Source organism: Taeniopygia guttata, chromosome 15 (assembly GCF_048771995.1).
Source record: "Taeniopygia guttata chromosome 15, bTaeGut7.mat, whole genome shotgun sequence".
Classification (NCBI taxonomy): domain Eukaryota; kingdom Metazoa; phylum Chordata; class Aves; order Passeriformes; family Estrildidae; genus Taeniopygia; species Taeniopygia guttata.
In genome coordinates this window covers 2,251,724-2,272,380 of record NC_133040.1, presented here as the reverse complement: position 1 = coordinate 2,272,380, position 20,657 = coordinate 2,251,724, and the positions used below count along the sequence as shown (strand labels likewise).

Genomic DNA, 20,657 nt, shown 5'->3' with positions numbered 1-20,657 from the left:
GCTTTTGGACTAGACATATTACAGACTGGAACATTTCCAAGGGTTTAGAACTTTCAGATTTAGAAGAGCACTGTAAGAATTTTTCAGTTTCTCAGCCAGAACAGGGAGAGGGGCTGTGCACCCCCTTCACTTCCCCTGCAGCACAGTTCAGCCTCTTGAGCACCTGCACCCACACTGATATGCTGGAGATCACAGCTCACAGAGTCTTGTGGCAGCTGCTTGAGTTCAAACTCCTTCAGTGCAAAGGAATCTGAAATGTTGAGGGAGTGGGGAAAAGGAGCATGAAAGTGGCTCTGCACAGGTAAATAGTCAGAGAAGTCTTTGTGCTTCAAAGTGCTCCCATGCCCGTACTCTGAGAAATCATTGAGAAGAGTGTTGATCTCAGCAGTGTGCAGCAATACGAGCAGTGTGGGTTCACTTTGCTCCTTTATTCATGGTTCAGTTGATCCATTAGTCCTATCTGAACTTCAAAGATCTTTTCATGTGCCGCCTGGAAATGTTCCTTCCTTAAGTTTTTCTCCAATTTGCTGACTGCACTGCACAGCCCACATAACCAAAGAGGTATTTTTATCTGGTTGTGTTATAGAGCATTTGATTGATTATTCCTGGCTCCAGGCTAGTGCTTCTAGCACAGTATTTTCATTTGACTCCATCACCTCTAAGACCATTTTTCCTGCCCTTATTTTGTCTGTCAGCATTTTGGAAACAGGAACAAGACAGAAAAAAAATGCATTAAGTTTTACAGTTTATTTCTTAATCATTTAGAATTCGTCTCAGGATGTCTTTCTGGTTTTTAAACATTCCTCCTATTTTGTATGTTACAGCTTCATTTTCTTCCAGAAATCACAGGTTCTCACTTATTTCCAAATAGCTCTGGCAGGAATCGAGGAAGTTGAATTGAACACATTTGATTAAAATGACACGTGAAGCTGACAGTGGAGGTGTAATCCCTCTCCCTTTTCAGGGTGAAAGGGGAGTAGACACTCAACAGACCTTGTGCCAAGGCAAGCAAAACTCTTGCACAACCCGTTGGGTTTTGGGAGGCAGCTCCCAGGGCTTTCAATCTAGGAACTGGAACCAGACAAGATCCAATGACACAAAGGAACAAAATACAGAGGTGGAGGGATAGCAAAAGGCCAAGTTCAAGGTAAACAGCCTTATCTCCATGAATCAGAGCAAAGAACAAGGCAGATTTATCTGTTTTATAACTCTGTGGCCATCCAAGGTGTTACTTTAGGGAGGTGCTTTGTCCTGTGGGAATGGAAGAGCTCAAAATGCCACTGGTCACTGCATATATGCCAGGCAGAAAGTATGGGAAAAACAATTTAAAATCCCTTCCTGTCATCATGGCCAGGATGGAGTGAGGCAAGTGTACTTATCCTTTGTGAAACAGCAGTGGAGGAGCACCAGAGAACCAGCTCTGAACATAGCTCCAGCTTGGTTTTGAAGGCAGCTGTCCTTGCAGGAGTGCACAATGGGTGACATTTAAGGACCTTGTGCCTCATTCCAACAAGCTGAACATTGGCTCAAGGCTCTTACGTGGAGCTTTTGTGCTACAAATATAGTAAATAAAAAAAGTTTTAAAAAGACACTGTATATGCCTTGGCTTGCAATGGTTTGCATGCAGAGCAGCCCTGTCTGGAGATTCTGCAGGGAGATCTGTGTCACAAAAGGCTCTGCTCTTAAGTCCATTTTGAGATCTGTCAAGATTAGCACCCTACAAAATAGACTCTTGGTTTTGATTGTTTCTCTGCTCTGCTTATACTTGAAAAGAAAGTGTGGGAAATATTTATCATGCTGGTAGAAGTTTGCTCTCTCCAAGAAAGGGAAAAGTTGAAAGTCAGGGGAGGTACAAAGGCGCCAACAGCAGAGTGCAGCAAGGCTGGGCAGCCTCGGGAAGGCAGCAAAGGCACCTCTTTAACTGCAGGGGTGCAGAGCAGCCCAGCTGGGAGGGTGGTAAAGCTGCAGTTAGAGGAAGGAAGTGGTACAACATAAACACCTCCTGGGGCTCAGCACTGTGGCAGCTGCAGCAGGACAGGCTGTCAGCCATGCAAGCCCTCCTGGGGCCAGAAGAGAGCTGCTCTCATGGGCTTTGCTCACTGGCATGCAACAGGCCCTTCTCAACAAATTGCCCAATAAAACATCAGGTAAGAAGATAAATATCCCTGCATGCATCAGCGCAGAAAGGGTTTGAGAGAGAGTTTGAGGGCAAACGTGCCTTTTTACCACTGACATTGAGGGTTTCCTGCAGGGTGGAAGGATGGAACGCAAAGGCACCAGGCTGCTCGGCTCCTATAGCTCAGCCTGCAGGCATGTGCCATGCAGACTGTGGTTCGTGTGGCCCTTTGAACTAAAGGGCAGGTTTACTCAGAAAACAAACAGAAATCCAGCTGGCTCACTCCCCAAAACCAGTAGATCCAACTGAAAAAGTGTGTGAGAGACTTTGAGCAGCTCCATTCACCATCTCTGGGCGTTGCAATAACTTGACTTGCATTCAGACTGACACCTCACACCTAGCACAGTGTGCAGCCTTCCCCATGGATGGGGTAACCAGCAGCAGAGACAAACAGACTTCCAGGTACACACACAGCTTAGCAAGGAGGGGAGAAAAACAAATCTGCAAACTGGAACCTTCCTCGTGGAGGCCTGTACCTGGAAATGGGAGGTCACAGGGACAGGAGAACAGGAAAGCAGGAATGGCACAAAGGGACACAGGCTATGGTTATGAAGGGTGTTGCACAGGTGTGGAGGATGACTTAATGTCCACTTTCTTCCAAATCCTGGTTCCAAACCCAAACAGAGCAACAACATTTGGCAAATGCAGCCATTGGCTTTATGGAGACTACTGAAGAACAGTGAAGCATTAACCATGTGTGGGACATTCCCCAGCTCATCTACTCTCTGCTCACACAGGGCTGGCCTGCACAGCTCCCCGTGCTACCAGTGCTAACCCAGCCACAGCAGCACTCCGTGCTGACAGCCTGGCCAAAATGGTTTCTGCTGTGCCGACAAACCACTGTGGGAGAGGGACAGAGTGTGATGTGGCTTGCAGAGGGAACCGTGTGGTTTGCAGCAGCTTGACCAAGAAAAGCAGCTTTTTTCCACCGTGAAGAATGTTCTTTATAGAGTGTAGCATGAGTCCCTGGGTGAGGAGCTTTACTGACTCTGTCCTTGCCAGAAGCTGGAGGCATCCCTTGGGTACCAGCACAGCTCCCTGCTCCTGGGCACTGTGTCCCTTTGCTCTCACAGGTGACGCAGCAGCATCTAGTGGCCAGATGTTCCAAAGGCCCTGGCAGGATTCCCACGGGGGCTGGGTGCTGACCTGTCTCTTTCCTAAAGAGCAAAAATCTTCCAGCAGACTCTTTCCACTTGGCAAAGTGAAAACCATCTGCTGCAATGTTGTTTCCTTGTTTCAGACTCACCTGTTCTGCCACACCCTCAGGAAACCTCTGCTCTGGCCTGAAAAACTCAGAGCAGAGGTGGGAGGCAGCTCTGAGTGCTCCTGCTCCCACACAGACTGAATCACCTCAGCCAGCCCTGGAACACATCCAGCGGTGCTGGAGCATGAAGGAAAAGCCTACAGGGCTACTGTACCCATGCTGCAGTGGACAAGAGGAAAAAGCTGCTCATGGCAGTGTAAGATGTATTTTTCTTCCCTTCTAAGTTGCAGAAAGGCTGTGAATGAAGGAAAGCACATTTTGTGGAATGGTGTTTATGATTTTTAGAAGAAATGCTGAAAGACTACAATAAGCCTTCAGAAAAATAATCCATTTTATTAGAGCATAACCCTCTAATTCTGCTTTAGGAGCTGCTGCTTGAAATTCTCCATCAACTCAGGTGCAAAATGATCAGCAGTCAAGTTCTTAACGTTCATGATCTCCTCGTGGGCTTCCTGGAAGAGCTGCTTCCCCACAGCTTCTTCCACCCGCCTGCGCCACTCCCTTAACTTCGGCCTCTCCTCAAACAGGTCGTACCCAGCACACACAGGCTGCAGGGACACACACAGCACAGGGAGTGAGGCAAACAGGGCATTTGCCAGGGATGGCACCAAATGAAAATGGATCTGCTTCTGGCTCGAGGCAGGAGACAGTCATGATGTTGGGTGGAGCTCATCTCTGGCTCTGGGGTCATAGGAGGCGAGTGGTGACACCCTCAGCAGCTGCTGTCCCTTGGGATGTGCAGCAAGGAGCTCTGCCATGGCTAACCCAAGAATGGTCTAACTCAACATGGAAATTGATGCACACCAACACAGCTCTTCCAAATCTCTGTACTTTCCTGCCTAGTCGGTAATTTAGCTTTTTTTCCCAATCAATTCTATCCATATTTCTATGGAAAGAACTGTTTCATCAAAGTAGATTTTCCCCGGTAAACTTAGTTGTCATCAAAGGCAAAAAGGAGCAAGACTTAACCCCAGGGAAGATCTGCCATTACAGAGGTGGGGGTACAGCAGCCCCCCTTGGCTGGCCTGCCCACAGCCCAGCTCACATGTCCTGCAGGGCTGGGGCTGATGCTCACCTGCATGAGCTCCACCAGTGCTACGAGGTCTGCCAGGGAGACCTCGCTGCCTGCGATGAAGGGCTTGTCCTGCAAGAACTTTTCCTCAAACTGCTTCAGGACAACATTCAGCTCCTCAGTAACAAACTGCAGTTTCTCTGGAGGAAGTGGCTGGCCTGTGATGAGAGGCAGCAGCACCTGGCAGGGAGAAGAAACAACTTGGATTTCATGTGTTTCCTTCCAAATCTAGTCATCACATTCTTATTGCCACCTTCTGAGGATCCCTCAGCAGCCATGCATGAGAACAACCAGAGCTGCTCATCAACCTTGCCAGGTTAACATTAATGTCAGTCATTACTTCCTGCCTCTCCTTGCCTAGAAATCTGAAAATTCAGCCACAAGAGTCTCCTCTCAAAGTGATGCCTTGTGAGGGCTGACCTAGAACAGAGACCAGATGGAGCTAAAGAATAAAGCAGGGATTTATTTAAAGGATCTCCTCAATGGATCCACCTTGGGCAGCACAAGAGCCCAGCCAGGGCTGCACCCAAGATGAACCAAAATGGTGACAAAATGCATGACCACTCACAGAGTCTCTAACTTTGATAAGTTCTGCTCCATTTGCATATTGGAGTTAAATATCCAATTCCAGATTTAGGTTATGAAGTCATATCCTGCTTGTTTTTCTCTCTTAAGCCCACGTTGTTTATGCCCTTGGGCCTGAGGTTTGGATCATTTGTCCTTGGTCCCCAGCTAGAGAAGGAATTTTGTCTCCCTGCTCTGTGAAGAGAGGTTATCATCCCCTAATAGGAAGACCAGACCCACCCACTAAAGCAGCACAGAATGTGAAAAAACAGAAAAGCTAAAACCTGAGGCATCAGAGGGAAGACTGTATCATCTGCCAGCACCTGTTTTGTTTTCCAGAGGAAGATTGTTTCCTTATGGAGCTGGGCAGCCAGCACTGAGCTGCTCACCCAGGACATATTTGCTCTGGACCTTTGGCCGCAGCATGAGGGATCCAGGCTACTCCAGTTAGGCTCGCTTCAGCAGCCAAGTCAGCTTTGTTCCTGTCTCTCACTTGGCTTGTACATTTGCTGAGAAAGGCCCTGCAGACAGGCAGGCCATTTCACCTACATCCTTAGCACCTCGTTTTTGCCATATAATGGTTTTACCTTGCTTAAGAACAACTTGCTCCCCTTCGCACGGATGTTGACATGCTGCCAGGACAGGTACTCATCAACCCGAGCCCTTTTTTGCAGGTCAGATGGGTACCAGTGATCAGGAGTCTTGAATTTCTGGACCAGGTACAGGAGGATTGCAATGCTGCCCAGAGAGCAAGACAGACTGGTGAGCTGATCATGTGAGATTAAAGCATCTCATCTTTTCTTTTCCTCCCCACATTTTGCACTGCTGGACAAGCAGCTACACAAACCCCATGGGAGTCAGGTGGAAGTGCAGCAGGGCACAGCACAGGACAGTTTGTGCTGCTGCCTGTGCACCACAAGCTCTAATATGAGTAACTGCCCAGCAAGACAGGTGTGGTCTCCAGGTACAGTTTTCAGCAAATAGAAGCTGCAGAATGAGTTTATACCAAATCTGAGCTTCATGTTGCCTGGCCATCCAGCAGTGGGTGCTTTATGTCAGATTTCCTCCACTAGCCTACAGCCTCCAGCTGCAGGCAGAGAGCAGGACACCTGGACAGGTATTTAAGCTCAGAAACGCTGCCTACAAAGCAGCAAAGTAGCTCCAAGCAGCAGCTTTTTCTACTATTAATGCTGTTCAAATTGCTTACATAAGATAGCTTCTTGAAACACAGGTTTGTTATGTACAAGTGGAACATAGGATAGGAAGGAGACAAAAACCTGCCTGGACTGGAGTCCCAGCAGTACACTGGCAGAATCCAAGCATTGGGAAAAACAACACTGCAGCAGGGGATTGAGCTTATTTGAGCCTCACCTCTCTGCTAAGGTGAAAGAGCCATCCCTTAGTGCAGGCACCTTCATCAGGACATTCACCTTCCGGAACTCCTCTGTCTTGTGCTGCCCTGAGGAGGGAAATGAGAAGTTTTACTTGGCAGGGATACTCAGGACCTCTTTGTAAACACCTGAGGAGTTTGTGGAGACCATCTAGCTTCAAGTTTCTGGTTTTGATTTTAAAAATTGAGTCTTGTATCAAGTTTAAAAGCAACGAATAAGTGCTGCAGAGTGGGTAGGGGGCCAGCCCTGTGGTATCAGCTCACTTGCTATTGCCTGCATACCAGACCCACCTCTCAACCAAGGGCAGGATGGTTAGGAGTCCTTTCATACCAACAGCACTTGACAGCTTGGGGCTTTATCCACTCCAAGTTGGTGCCTGGAGGTACCTGTCCTGTACAAACCCAGAGGGAGCACCAGGCACCTTGGAGGAAAGGGATCTCACAAACCCTTTTCTCCAAGGGAGGACAGTGAGAAATCAGATACCATTTTTTGGAAGATAATGTAATTTATATTCAGCTACCCTTTCTAAAGTCCATGGATGAAAATAAATTATTTGATTCCATATAAAGCCATGGGTACTTCATTACAGATGAAGTTTCAATTAGCTCCTGTGCATCTTGCAATCTTTTGTAAGAGCAAATATGGATTTGAGGTTGCTTTTAAGCTATCTTGTAGGTCCTCTCCAGAAGGTCGAGTGGACCTGACTGGAGAAAGTGTTTTGTTCATCTGAGGTCTCAGTGTACTGCATTCTGTCTGAAAGCAGTCTCAGAAGACTTGTCTTATGTCACTTGTTTGTGACAGCCTTTTCCATCCACTCACTTCAGCCACACGTGGCTGCCTGGGTTTTCAAGCCTCTCTAATGAGTAACTAACCTTGTGCCCATCCTGCTGTGTGAGCCATCTGAGAACCTGTGTGCCAGAGGAGATGCTCTGGAAGCATTTAGCTTTTCTGTACTTGACAAACCTGATTTGTGACTATGCCCCTGTCACTTGGCTCACAGCCCATCTCCCCTACCCCTCTCAAAAAGATGAAGTGTGCAGATTCCAGGTGTTCAGGTGTCCTTTGAATGCCAGGTGATCCCTATCCATTCTCACTCTTTCTACCCCTTTCATTGACACCTGCCCTACTGGGGGCTAAGAGCTTTTCTGGGGCATCCCATTTAAGCCACGAGCTCGATTCTGAGTATCAGTTCCCTCACCTTGTCCTTACAAACTGTGCAGTGTCAGGTACCAGTGCAGGGAGGCCCACCCCACTGTGGCACCTGCAGAGCTTCCCCATGGCATGGGAGGTGCACACTCTGCAGGAATGGGATGAGATGCACCCAAATCACCCATCTGAAATCCACAGGCCAAAAGCAGGCGCTGCTGCCAAGTGACACAGAGCATTGGGAATCTGTGATTTAATTCCCTTTCCTTCCTCTCACTTCCCCTATCCTTGCATTTCAGTTGTTCCATTTTCTTTGGTGCTCTCATTCCTTGCAAGTCTCTTCTCCTTTGCTCCAGTGTCTCACCACAACAATGAATTTATTGGGAAAGAAGGGGAAGGACACAAGATGAGCCAGCCCTCAGCTACAAACAACTGCAAAAATTTTTGCAATGAGACAAGTGGGAAGAATGCCACCGTAAGGTACAACCAACACAGAGCTCAGGTGCAGGGGAACACCTAAAGACTCAACCACAACATGTCTGAGGTTTCTCTCAAGTTGGAGTCTCTTTTGTTCCTTCCTCAATTTCAGCCCCAGGAGCCTTCTTATCTTTCATTGCTTTTAAGCATTACTTACTGAGGCCTTTTCATGCCTGATGTATTACCTTAATTCCAAATCCATCAGATATCTGGAGAAGTTGAAGGATAGGTTTTACCAGCTTCAATTAGAAAGAAAGAAGATACAGATCTTTGGGTCTCCTTTGATGAAACCACACCTTCGGGCAGGGTCCTACCAGTTATCAGTTGGTTTTAACCCAACTAAACCATCTCCCTTCATTTCTCAGTGTTCAGATTACTGCCAGCTGCACTGTCTCGCTCCACAGCCTCCACAAGCTGGTCCTCAACCCCCCCAAAATAACCATACCACAAACCACTCGACCCAGTGGAACCCCAGAGGGGCAGCCCTACCCCTGCCCTGCCCTAGATGCACATGGGGACAGCTCGGCACAACGAGCCACCCAAGGGGGGCTGGCCCCTGCCAAGAGAAGGGCTGTTCTCAGCAGCTGCTGCTGCTTACCAGAGCACAAAGTTTTCTAAGTTGAACTCCTGAATGAGAACCGCACACCTCGCTGTCCTCGCCCACACGTGAATGTCCCATCTCTGCAGCTTTTTGTTTCCCATCTAAACGGGGAATGCCTCAGATCTGGTACATCCTGAGCGCTTCTCAGAAAAGTGACTCTTGTTTTTCAGAGACCCATTTTCTGCTGGGTGGGGCCGATTTCAAATATATCACATGCCTCGGCAGAGTCCTGTTTGCTGCAGAGACGCAGAGGCACCAAAATCAGTATTTAAACTACAGGAGTGCATTGGAGACTTGGGTATTGTTTTCGTGTAGGCACCAAGAGGGTCACCCCACCCTCTCACAACATCCCACACTGATGGGGACGGGAGTAACCCTGCTGCTTCCACCCGCGGGCTGGAACCGAGCATCCCCCCGGGAGGGGCGAATGGACCCGCGGGACAGCCGCAAAGCCCGGGGCTGGCACGGCCCGGGAGGGACACCGGGGTGGCCCCGCCGCCCCCCGGCCCCGCTCACCCTTAGCCAGCTGCACCCGCTTGAACTCGAAGGGGATCTTGTTGCTCCGAGCGAAGATGTAGAGCGCCCGGCAGGGCTGCGAGAGCAGGTCCAGGTACAGCTCCAGCCCCATCCTGTCGCTGTCGCTGTCGCCGCCGGCCACTCCCGGTGCTGATAAACCCGCCCGGTGCCGGCAGCGGCGGACCCGCCCCGGGCGGGGCGGAGCGGCGGAGCTGCCACCGGGGCGGCGGACCGGGACAGCGCCGGTGTCACTGCGGCAGTCCCGGCTGGGGACAGCGCCGGTGGCACTGCGGCAGTCCCGGCTGGGGACAGCGCCGGTGGCACTGCGGCAGTCCCGGCTGGGGACAGCGCCGGTGGCACCGCGGCAGTCCCGGCTGGGGACAGCGCCGGTGGCACTGCGGCAGTCCCGGCTGGCTCTGCCACCTGGCACCCCCTGGCATGTCGATTTGTACTGGCTGCCTTTAATGATAAAGAAACCACAGCCCGGCCGAGGGCACGGGGAGGCGGATGCTGGTTCTGCCCCTGGGAGCTCACAGCTCTTGCACAAGTTTCCACTCCTGTGACTCCAGCAGCAGCCCAGAAACCCGAGCCAAGGAAAACAACGAGAGCAAGCAGCCACAGCACAACACACGCTGCTTCACTGCTATAAAACAACCTTGCTCCTATCTTCACAAGACTCAACCACCATTCCCAAACCCCATTTCTTCAAGATTCCCAGCTGTCAATATTTACTGCTAATGCTGGTGTACATTTATTTTGCTTTGTAAAACAGTAAGCCAGACCTGGAGCCATTCCTGCTGGAGGAAAAGCAACCCTTAGAGAGTAGTTGCAGGCCACAGCTACATGGCAGCTCTAAGCCTTCTGCCAGGGCAGCTAAAAATACCATGGCATGTGCCAAATACACACTCATGGCGTGCAGTGACACCAGCTGGCTCCAGGACATTCATATTAGACATCAGACATTTCAGTCTGCATTAACATCAATCTACACTTAATAATACCTCCCGTTACCTCTGGTACAGAACAACATAGGCAAGAAAAGGAAGGGCACAGGACTGCAACAGTGAAAAGTCCTTTTAACAGTATCTTCATCCCTAATCATAAAATACCATGAGTTGGAAGGGAGTCACAAAGATCATAAAGTCCAATTCCTGAGCCCAGGAATCTTTATTAGACAGTGGTTTAAAAATATATATAATATTTATTTAATATTTACTTAAAAGTTGGAGTTACTGCAGCCTAGAGCAGTTCTTCAAACACATTTCTGCTTTAGGCACTGCACAGGTGTTTATGCACCTACAGACAGACAGAACCATTGTCCCAGGGCAGGAGTGAGGGCCCAGCCCTCAGCACTGGAGGACAGCAGTTCCATCAGGCCATGCTCAGGAGCTGGTGGTAATTCTGCATATGCCAACAGGACACGATGCAAAGTCCTCTTTAAGACAACCTGTATGTCAAAATTTATCTTTTTTTTTTTTTTTTTTTTTAAACCAGTAACTGAACTCTGTTCACAGCATCCTTGAAAGAGGAATAAGGCCTGCAATAGCAGACTTCAGATATGATAAGGTTGAGGAACCAACCATTGAGGGACCGTGACTCAGGCCCATGGCCTGTCCCACGCAGCAGCTCCAGTGCCACCTCAGCAGCTCAGCTTCCACTCGCTCAGGCTCGTTTCTGCGCTCGCTCGCTCTGTTCAAAATTAAAGTTGACAAGGTGACTGAAGATGCCCCTGTCTCAGAGTCACACAGAGGGGACTTCAGGGAGGAATAGGACAATTTAATAATCCTTTCTGTCCCAGTTCTCAAGCATTCCTAGTCTACAACTCAAAATCATCATTTTTCAGGGCCAGTTATTTATGAGTTCTCAGATTAGAGAGCAGAACATTTCCCAAATCATGCAGCACAAAGTCTATTAAGGATCCCTAGTCCACCCATCTGGCAGGGTAAATGCTACTCTGCTTTTGTCTCAAAGTTCTCAACTTCACAGTGGTGTATAAAAAAGGGCCTGCAGATAGCTGTACCTTACAGTCTTAAACTCTGTAATGACAAAAGGTTTAATCTCCACATTTTGCTTGCAGTTCTCTGGGTAGCTGTCAAAATCCCAGCTACAGAGGTAAACAGAAGAGCAGAATAGAAAAAAAACCCACCAAAAATCAGAATTGTTTTGGTTGAAAAAGACTCTTACGACCACTGAATCCACCCATTTACCTGGCACTGCCAAACCTATCACAAAATCACGTCCCCAAGTGCAACATCTACACATCTTTTAAACCCTTCCAGGAATGCTGCCTAAACCTTTCTCCCCTCCCCACCCTTTCTGAGTATTCCATAACGATGCACCCACCAATGCTGCCTTCACCAATGCTGAATTGGTATTATTTTAGATGAAGGAAAGGCTCCTGGACTCTAATAATTGTGCTAAGCATGAATTGCAATTTAAAAAAATCAAACTGCAACTTGCACAGTTTATTTTCTTCCCCATTTTAATTACCTTGACTGTCTTCTCAAGCTTACACAGAGCTCCCTCATATTGCTGCACCAATGGCTTCAATGAGTTGCCCTTGACTGGGTGTTTCTTTATATCCCGGATGCCAGCATCCCTCAACATCCGCAGGAACCGCCGCTCCTGCACAAAACAGACCCTGGAGATCAGACACCCCCTGCCTGTCAGCTACATTTGGGAACATGCTGCTCTGTCAGGAAATAACTGAAGTTTCCAAGCACAAAGCTCAGCTGACTGGAAAAGGTGGGAAGTAGTATGAACTTTATGATCTTTATGCCCCTGCATGCATCCTTGTCAAAAGAATCCCACATCAAACACATACCTGAATTCTAAGGACCAAGCTGAAAGCAACACCTGCTTCTCCTGCACGAGCTGTTCTTCCAACTCTGAAAGCAAAGTAGCTTAAAGTCAGTTTAGCCCCATAGTCACTGCCATTATCAACTCCAAGATTCTGATGCTGAAATTTTCCCGTTTTAAGGAAGTCTGATTCCAAGCAATGCTAGGCTTAATTTTTGCTAGAAAGCTATTTGCATAGTAAAGTAAAAAGAAAAGCTAAAAGCCCCTTTAAGTGCATGTCTATTTGCTAAATATTTCAAAATAAACCAAGCTCAGACATGTTCCTCTTGCTCCTGTTTTCTTACCGGTGAACGTACGTCCTGATGAACTGTGGTGCATCATAGTTGATCACATAATTCACTCTTTTAACATCAATCCCTCGGGCTGTGGCATCTGTGCTGATTAATCTGTTTGTAAATGTATACACAGTCATTTTCAGGTAACATCTCAGGCACTACACACACAAACAAAATACCAGTGAACGCAGCACAACTCTTGCTAATCTGTGTTCAAACTGGACAGTCAGCCTCTGCCTCTAAGCCTGGCAGCAGCACTGCAAGTCACTTCTTGTTACCACTGGCCTTATTAGCAGCCCACAGACCTCCAAGCATCACTAGAGGCTTGTCACCCTCTGCTGAGCATGAAAAGGTACTGGGTGTTTCCAGCTTCTCCAAGCATGCCAGACACCTCCCAGCTCATACAAATTTCTAAGGAATGTGAACATCCCACACAAGCACAGGACACACAAATAGAGAAGTGAGAAATTCCAGTAGTCAAGGAGGAATTTATATACCAGGTTTGGATAAAAAGAACACCTAGAAAATTAGTTATTACCTTTTCCTCAGAGACACTGCACAGATACAATCTCATATAGCTTCCAAAACCACAATGCAAATCAAACACAGGGGTAGAAGTAGACCTGTATGCCAGTCTGAGCAGGGATTGCTTCAGTAGGAAGCTGTAACACTAAATACAGTTCAAGCACCAACATCCATTTCTACCCTACAAGAACCAGATGCTCAGCAGAAACATTAAACTCCAGATTTGCAAAACTGAGCATTTTGGGCAACTCTGTGAACACACATTTGTGTTTATTGCTTGTTATAAAACAACATGTAGAAATTGAGACTGCAGCTAGATTTGGACAGGCTGAGTTACAGGAAGGATAAACAATTCAAAGTTGCAAATCCAAGTCTCACACCCCTTCTGCAACAACTCCTGCATGTTTTCGAAGACCCCAAGTCTGTGTCCCTACTGTCCCACCCTGGACCCAACTGTGTTCCTTGTTCTGTTTAGCTTTTTACACGGGAAACAGCCTGTGCTGGATAACACATGAGACTAGTTTAAGATGCTCACAGTTGTATTTTTCCTTGTTCAAACTCCTTCATAGTTCTCTTTCTCTCATTTGGAGTTAACCGAGAAGAAAACTCTGCCACCGTGATTCCACCAAAGGCCTGAACCAGCAGGAACAACCTGCAGGTAAACAAGAGAGAAGCTGTCACTTCTTTAGCTCTGTAAGATCCCTTGACAGATACCCATGACAGTATGAGAGTGATCTAATTCATGTTTACCTGTGAGAGGCTTCCCTGGAGTTGGTGAAGCACAACACACGGGTGAATTTCATTTTCAGCATGAAATACAAGAGGAGCAAAGGCTTGGAATTCAGGTCACAAGGCACGTAACATTGCTGCAGTCAACAGGGAAGGAGTTCAGAGTGAAAAATCACTTCTTGCGAAGACTATCTTCCCTGAAACCCACTACCTGCCCACGACCTACACAGGCTTGGATGTTTTATAGCTGACTAATTGCACCAAAACCAGAGCCCATAATGCCATCCCCTTTAGAATAAACAGGCTGGCAGGATACAACACGAGTGGAGACAGGAGACCTGAGTTGTTCTAATGCTCTTACACCTCCACAGCAAGTAACAACATGCACTGCCCTCCTGCCTACAGGCTGGCCTGTATATACAAGTCTTGAAATGAGTATTAGACATACGGACAATTAATAGGTGCTACTACATTATGACTTCCTAGTTCCACTCCCCACTGCTACTAAATTCCAATTAATACTAAATTAATCTGAAGACAGATTAATTTAAAAAATAATCAAGTCTTAACCAAATGAACCTTAAGTAATGAGAAAACAAATGTGCAGAGGTACAGCTCTCTGGGTCATAAATACTCCCAAAGCCACTTTTGCAAGGAAACACAAGGAAGACCTACTTGTTTTAGGGTAAAACCACAATTAGTCCAGAATTAAACAAATCTTCAAGTATAACTTATTCAAAAGAATTCACACCATACCGATAGCCCCTCTGGGAGTGTGTATTTATTAGTAGTATCTTGCTCAGTTTCTGTTCCATCTCTATTTTTCTCGGAATACACAGATGTGAAGAGACGAGGCTGGAATAAATCCAGCTGCTGCAATTTCTCTGGGTCCTGGGTCAGTGTGGCTGAAAACAGCAGTTTCTGTAAGGGTATCTGAGGAGAGCAGGAACTGAAAGAAACAGCACACAGAAACTGGGCTTTGAGGATGGGGCAAAGGAGTTTCCCCCCAAGTGCCTTTACATGATGTAAAGGAAGCAATCAATGCTCTCTGATGCTCTTTTCCTGCCCTGGGCCTTTTCTGTAGGTTCTTTTCCACCCTTGTTTTATGGTGGAGTTCACAGACAGAACTGATGAGCATTCTCAGTCAGGTGCACAACCCCAATCCATTACTGCTGCACAAGTCCCTGCACCCTGGTTACCCATGTTCTCATTCTAGTCATGTCCTTCCTTGGCCATTAGTCTCAGTTTCTGACACATCTCTTCCATTGCTGTACAAAAACAGCAGCTGCAGTTAATTGCAAGAGTTTTCCTCCAAATCCATTACTCAGCTTTGCCAGAAGGCATTACTATAGTTACTGTGCAAATGGATCACAGATTTTCAATATTTGTGCATTCTTTTGCTGCTCCTTTAGTCTACATAAGGAAAGCCTGGAGAACACAATATGCAGTCTGAAGGACATGCTCGGGCATCAGCTGTTCATTGCCTTATTTTGGTAGGTATTTCTCAGAGGAATCAAGCTCTGAGACTGTGTGGCAGTGTACAGTGGAGCAGGGCAGTGACATCCAAGTGCTGGTGTCCATACTATCACTTCAAAGAAATGCACCCTGCAACTTACCTGGCTGCTGTTAAAGGCCCTGGTTTGGTCCTCTGAAAAAGCATGTTGGAGCCAGAGTAATTTTCTCCTTGGAATGCAGCTTTGACAATTTGGTTCAGACAGTTCTGGTGCATGTCATCAATCATACGGTCAGCTTCATCCACAACCTGAATTCACAAGGATGAAAACCACCACTTGTTAAACACTGGGAGCTTTTATTTTAATTTGTATCTGTAACCAATGAGCCAGAAGGTAAGGTAATGGAAACTTCTAGTCAACAGAATTGCTTTCCTTGCCCATCCTCACTCCAAGTTTGCCAGAGCCTAAGAGAGAAGGGGAAGTGGGTGGATGCTTGGGTGTCACGAGTTGGAATCAAACATCTCATCTTGTGACTGCTCCCTCCACAATCTGGAGTGCAGACAGGCCCACACAACAGCCCCAACAGAGAGGTATTTATGCTCCACACAAGAAGCAAGCAGGAATTACTGCTGCAGCAGACAGCACTCAGAGGGGAGAGCTGTGGTGACTCACCAGGAAGCGAAGCTGTGTCAGGCTGAAGCCTGGGGTCTGGTTAATGTGATCCGTGAGCCTCCCTGGTGTGGCCACCACAATGTCAGCCAGGCTGCAGTAGCCTGTCACTCTGAAAGGACAAGCAGCCCATCAGTAAGTCTCTCTCCTCACAGCCTGAAGGTTTTCCTACCACTCAAGTAACCGACGAATAACAAAATTCACATATGGACTTGACACTGGAGAACATGCAGGGGCAGTGGTGGACGCCAAACACCAGTCTCCACTGTGCTGCCTTATTTTAAACAGAAAATGTCACTCTTCATTGCTCTTCAAAAAAATTTTGCAGCACAATGCCACACAGTCATATGTACCCGTGGGCACAAGGTAAACGTTTGCATTCTGAGCATTTGCTGGTGAAGAACCCCAAAAATCTAGTAAAATATTACAACCACAAAACAGGGGTAGTAACAAGCACTGTGACAAAGACAGTACCACCAAAGTCCAACATTTAAACCCATTATCTAAAATCATGATAGTATGATGCTGTGCTGCAATAGTCCATATCTTGACCCCACCTTAATAACATTAATTAGCATGCAATCTCTATAAACTTTGTCAAAATACCTTTTAACCTACTTTTTCTCGACAAGCATTTCCTGCTCCTTTGCAAAAGATTTCTGGCCAGTAATCAAAACGACCTTCAGACCTGTCCCATCAGTGTAAATGTTGAACACTTTACTCACCTGCAAAGAGATGGGCTTTGTCAGCTGCAGGAAACACTTTCCATGACATGAACAGCATCAAACCTGCTGGCAGCTCTTCAGCCTGCTCCACAGAACAGCCAAAGGACTGCCTGCACAGCCTGTCCCTCAGCCCAGCTCTACTCAGACTCAGTGAGGAGCCACTTACCTGTTGTGCCAGCTCTTTGGTGGGCAGAACAACCAGAGCTCGTACGTGGCAAACCACTCGATCTAACAGAACCTGCCAAAATAAAGGCCAAGTGAGTCCCTGACAGAACAGGGTTCTTGGGCCTAACCTAGTGAGAGAAGATGGGCTTGACACATTCTCACAGTTTTATGCTTCCATTTTTCTCCCTCCACCCTCCCAACTCCTCATGCTGTGTCTGCTATCTGAGAAAAGGAGTGGGAAGCTGACAAGAAGCTCCCTCAGACAGCTCTGAGCTGAAAATCTGCTGCCTTATGTCCACAAATCCCTTGGCTTTTTGATCTGCTTTTAAGTTCAGGTTTTGCACGAACAAAAGCAACGCCAGCATTTCCTCAGAGATACTTGCCTGAGCATGAACTCACCTGTACAATGGGTATGACAAAAGACAGGGTCTTCCCACTGCCCGTGGGTGCAGAGACACAGATGTCCTTGGGGCGGTACCCGCCCCGCCCCAGCAGGTACCCGTTGGCTGCACTCTGGAGAATGGCAGGAATCACCTCTGCCTGGACTGAGCAAAACCAGAAATAAACACAACCTGTGTGCTTCATCAGCTCACCAAAAACTGGAAGTGTTATATAAAAGCACTATTGAAATGAGAAAATGCGTGCTGGCTTCCCAACATAACCCTGACAGGCCTCTGACAGAGCCTGAGTCTCCAGGCTCAGCTGGACTAAGGTCACTCTCTATTCTTGTCCAGCATGCAGCTGGCCTTTTTTACTTAAGACCTGGCATTTATTGTACTTGTTGGCAAAACTAGCAAAATAACAGAAAACAGATTTCTTTTTTCATTTGGATATTTTTCTAGTGCTTTAATGAGCTAAATGAGTTCCCAGAAAGCTCTGATCAGTAGCAGAGACAGTGGAAAGTAAGGAGTTAAAGCACAAGCTTGGCATAAGGAGGAAAAGAGTGAGGACACAAGTAAGACCTCCCTCTCTGGGCAGCTCTGAGCCATTACTCCAAGCTGTACTCATGAGTAGGTATCAGACTTTTACTCAGCCCAGACAAAGCTTTGAGAAAGAAGGGTTAATGTAACGCTTTCATGCCTTACATTTTGTCCTGTATTTTACTTCACTGCCTACACAAAGTACACAGCACCAGACTGCAGGAACTCTTTAAGTCCCTTTAGAAAGAAACAAAAGCACTGTCAAGGCACCTGGAAAAAAGGAGTCTATTCCATTCCTCTGCAGCTTTTTCAAGAGCTGGGGATGGATTCCTGGCATGTTTCTGACTGGACACAGATTATCTCTGATGCGTTTCTGCACCCGCTTGGGCTCAGCAAGCCACTGGGGCAAGAAGGGCTGGACCTGAGGTGAGGGAAAGGAGAAAGTGACTACACCATAAATAAATAAATAAATAAAATAAACTTGTAAGAAGCATTCTTTTCCTATCCATCACCAAAATTCAGTCAAGCTGGTTACCTTCTGCACTGGCTTTGCATCATAGTCTCCAAGAATCGTCATACTGGAGGGTGCATTTGCCCCTTCCCCTGAGGCTGCTAAGGGCAGCTCCTCCTCTGTAGTTTTACTTCCCTCAGCTTTTTCACTGCTCTCTTTCTGCTCTGTTTCATCTCCTTGTGTTTCCTCATCTGCTTTCCTCCTTTTATTAGACTTGTTTTTAAAGTTGTTTCTGTTGTCCTGTTGTTTGGTGTCTTCTTCAGAATCTGGAATTTGGGTAGCAGCAATACAAAGTCAGAGCCCGCCACAGAAAAGGGATTTGGCAATATTACAAGACAGGATTTAAGCAACAACTTGCAAGCTCTTTTCTCCTAAACCCAAGTGCAGAAGTCAAACATTTTTTGTTGGTATAGACACAGGACTGAGGTGATGTGATGTGCTTCCCTCCTCCCCGTACAATAAACTGATCCTCAAAGTTTGCAGTACAGGGCCTTCCCTTGAAAAAAAGAAATTGGGAGCATATTCAGGAGATTAAAAAAGAATCAGGTAAACTGGGCAAAGTACTCAAAGAGCAAATCGTGTCCACCTTTCTGTGGAAAGTGTCAGCCACAATGAACTGAAATCCTACAGCCTCACTGTATCCTCACCTGCTTCAGTCCTCTCTCGCTGCACTTTCGATTTCCTTCTAGTTGCTTTCTTCGTCTCTGTGGGGCTGCTGCCATCTGCTGCCTCCTCAGTACCGGCCCTTTCTTCCGAAGAGCTGCGCGGCTCTAGTTTTGTCTTTCGCTTCTTCTGTCTGTGCGCACCGGGCTGCTCCTCACTCTCACTCTCACTCTTCCTCTTCCCCTTTCCCTCTCCGGGATGCCCCGCTGGGCTCAGCCCCGCGCCCCCCGGGCCTTCCCTTCCCTGCGGCGGCGCCTCTCGCTGCTTCTGCTGCTGCCGGGCCCTGGCCTGGTCCTGCAGCCGCTGCAGCAGCACCCGCGCCCGGCCCTCCGCCTCCGCCTCCTGCCCGGCCTCCTCGCCGTACCTGCAACAGCCGGACAGACCTCCTCAGGCACGGGCACGGGCCTGCGGACAGCACCCGGGGCAGGGCCCGGCTGGGGGAGCGGGGAGCGGAGCGGGGAGGGGGAGCGGTGAGGGGGGAGAGGGAGCGGGGAGCGGGAGCGAAGCGGGGAGGGGGAGCGGGGAGAGGGAGCGGAGCGGGGAGAGGGGAGCGGAGCGGGGAGAGGGAGCGGAGCGGGGAGAGGGAGCGGAGCGGGGAGAGGGAGCGGGGAGAGGGAGCGGAGCGAGGGAGAGGGAGCGGAGCGGGGAGAGGGAGCGGAGCGGGGAGAGGGAGTGGGGAGAGGGAGCGGGGAGCGGGAGCGGAGCGGGGAGAGGGAGCGGGAGCGGAGCGGGGAGAGGGAGCGGGAGCGGAGTGGGGAGAGGGAGCGGAGCGGGGAGAGGGAGCGGAGCGGGGAGGGAGAGCGGAGCGGGGAGCGGGAGTGGGGAGGGGGAGAGGGAGCGAAGCGGGGAGAGGAAGCGGGGAGCGGGAGCGGAGCGGGGAGGGGGAGCGGAGCGGGGAGAGGGAGCGGGGAGCGGGGAGGGAGAGCGGAGAGGGGGAGCGGGGAGCGGGAGCGGGGAGGGGGAGCGGGGAGACGGAGCGGAGAGGAGCCGTGCCCGCCGCACCTGCGGATGCAGAACAGCGCCATGGCCACGCCGCGCGGGCGCACTGCGCTGACGCCATCGCGCCCCGCCAGGGAAGCCTCCAGCAGGCGCGGGCGGGCGCGCCCCCTGCCGGCCGGCGGTGGAAGAGGCGGGGAGGCCCTGAGGGGAGCGCGGGAAAGCGCTGAGGGAGGAGCGGGAGCGGCGGCGCCGGAGCCTCGGGGGGACAGGGCACGGCCCCAGAGAGGGACAGGGCATGGCCCCAGAGAGGGACAGGGCACAGCCCCAGAGAGGGACAGGGCACAGCACCAGCAGGGCACGGGCTGGCACAGCATTAGTGCAGGACATGGTCCAGCACCTGTGAGGGACAGGGCACAGCCCCAGAGAGGGACAGGGCACAGCACCAGCAGGGCACGGGCTGGCACAGCATTAGTGCAGGACATGGTACAGCACCTGTGAGGGACAGGGCACAGCCCCAGCAAGGGACAGGCTGGGAAAGGGCACAGCGAGGGACAGGCTGGCACAGCATCAGTGCAGACACAGCTCAGTACCTGTGAAGGACAGGCTGGCACAGCATCAGTGCAGACACAGCTCAGCCCCAGCGAGGGACAGGCTGGCACAGCATTAGTACAGGATTCAGCTCAGCACCAGCGAGGAACAGGCTGGCACAGCATCAGTACAGGACTCAGCTCAGCACCTGCGAGGGACAGGCTGGCACAGCATCAGTGCAGACACAGCTCAGCACCAGTGAGGGACAGGCTGGCACAGCATTAGTACAGGATTCAGCTCAGCACCAGCGAGGAACAGGCTGGCACAGCATTAGTACAGGATTCAGCTCAGCACCAGTGAGGGACAGGCTGGCAGAGCACACTGAAGCTCCCCACAGTCTGCAGGCCGCTGCACAGCTCCCGCAGCACTGAGGGCCCTCCCTGCTGCCTGCAGAAGGCAGTGTAGCAATGTGCTTAATAGCATTTCCC

At 49.3% G+C, this 20,657-nt stretch overlaps 2 protein-coding genes across 2 annotated transcripts; both read right to left on the bottom strand.

Annotated features, from left to right (window-relative positions):
• Positions 1–3,753: 3,753 nt before the first annotated feature.
• Positions 3,754–9,374, bottom strand: LOC100222749 (glutathione S-transferase theta-1). The gene is made up of 5 exons (XM_002199972.7): positions 9,208–9,374; positions 6,448–6,535; positions 5,664–5,814; positions 4,516–4,692; positions 3,754–3,988 (listed from the first exon to the last, which is right to left on the bottom strand). The coding sequence occupies exons 1-5, from the start codon at positions 9,317–9,319 to the stop codon at positions 3,791–3,793; spliced, it is 726 nt and encodes a 241-aa protein (XP_002200008.5). The 5' UTR covers positions 9,320–9,374; the 3' UTR covers positions 3,754–3,790.
• A 971-nt stretch (positions 9,375–10,345) lies between these two features.
• Positions 10,346–19,792, bottom strand: DDX51 (DEAD-box helicase 51). The gene is made up of 16 exons (XM_002196844.6): positions 19,705–19,792; positions 18,687–19,066; positions 18,064–18,305; positions 17,799–17,949; positions 17,008–17,153; positions 16,610–16,681; positions 16,337–16,443; positions 15,722–15,830; positions 15,212–15,357; positions 14,352–14,544; positions 13,617–13,732; positions 13,402–13,518; positions 12,351–12,452; positions 12,032–12,095; positions 11,698–11,832; positions 10,346–10,896 (listed from the first exon to the last, which is right to left on the bottom strand). Exons 1-16 carry the CDS (start codon positions 19,725–19,727, stop codon positions 10,870–10,872), a joined length of 2,130 nt encoding a protein of 709 aa, XP_002196880.5. The 5' UTR covers positions 19,728–19,792; the 3' UTR covers positions 10,346–10,869.
• Between the last annotated feature and the right edge of the window lie 865 nt (positions 19,793–20,657).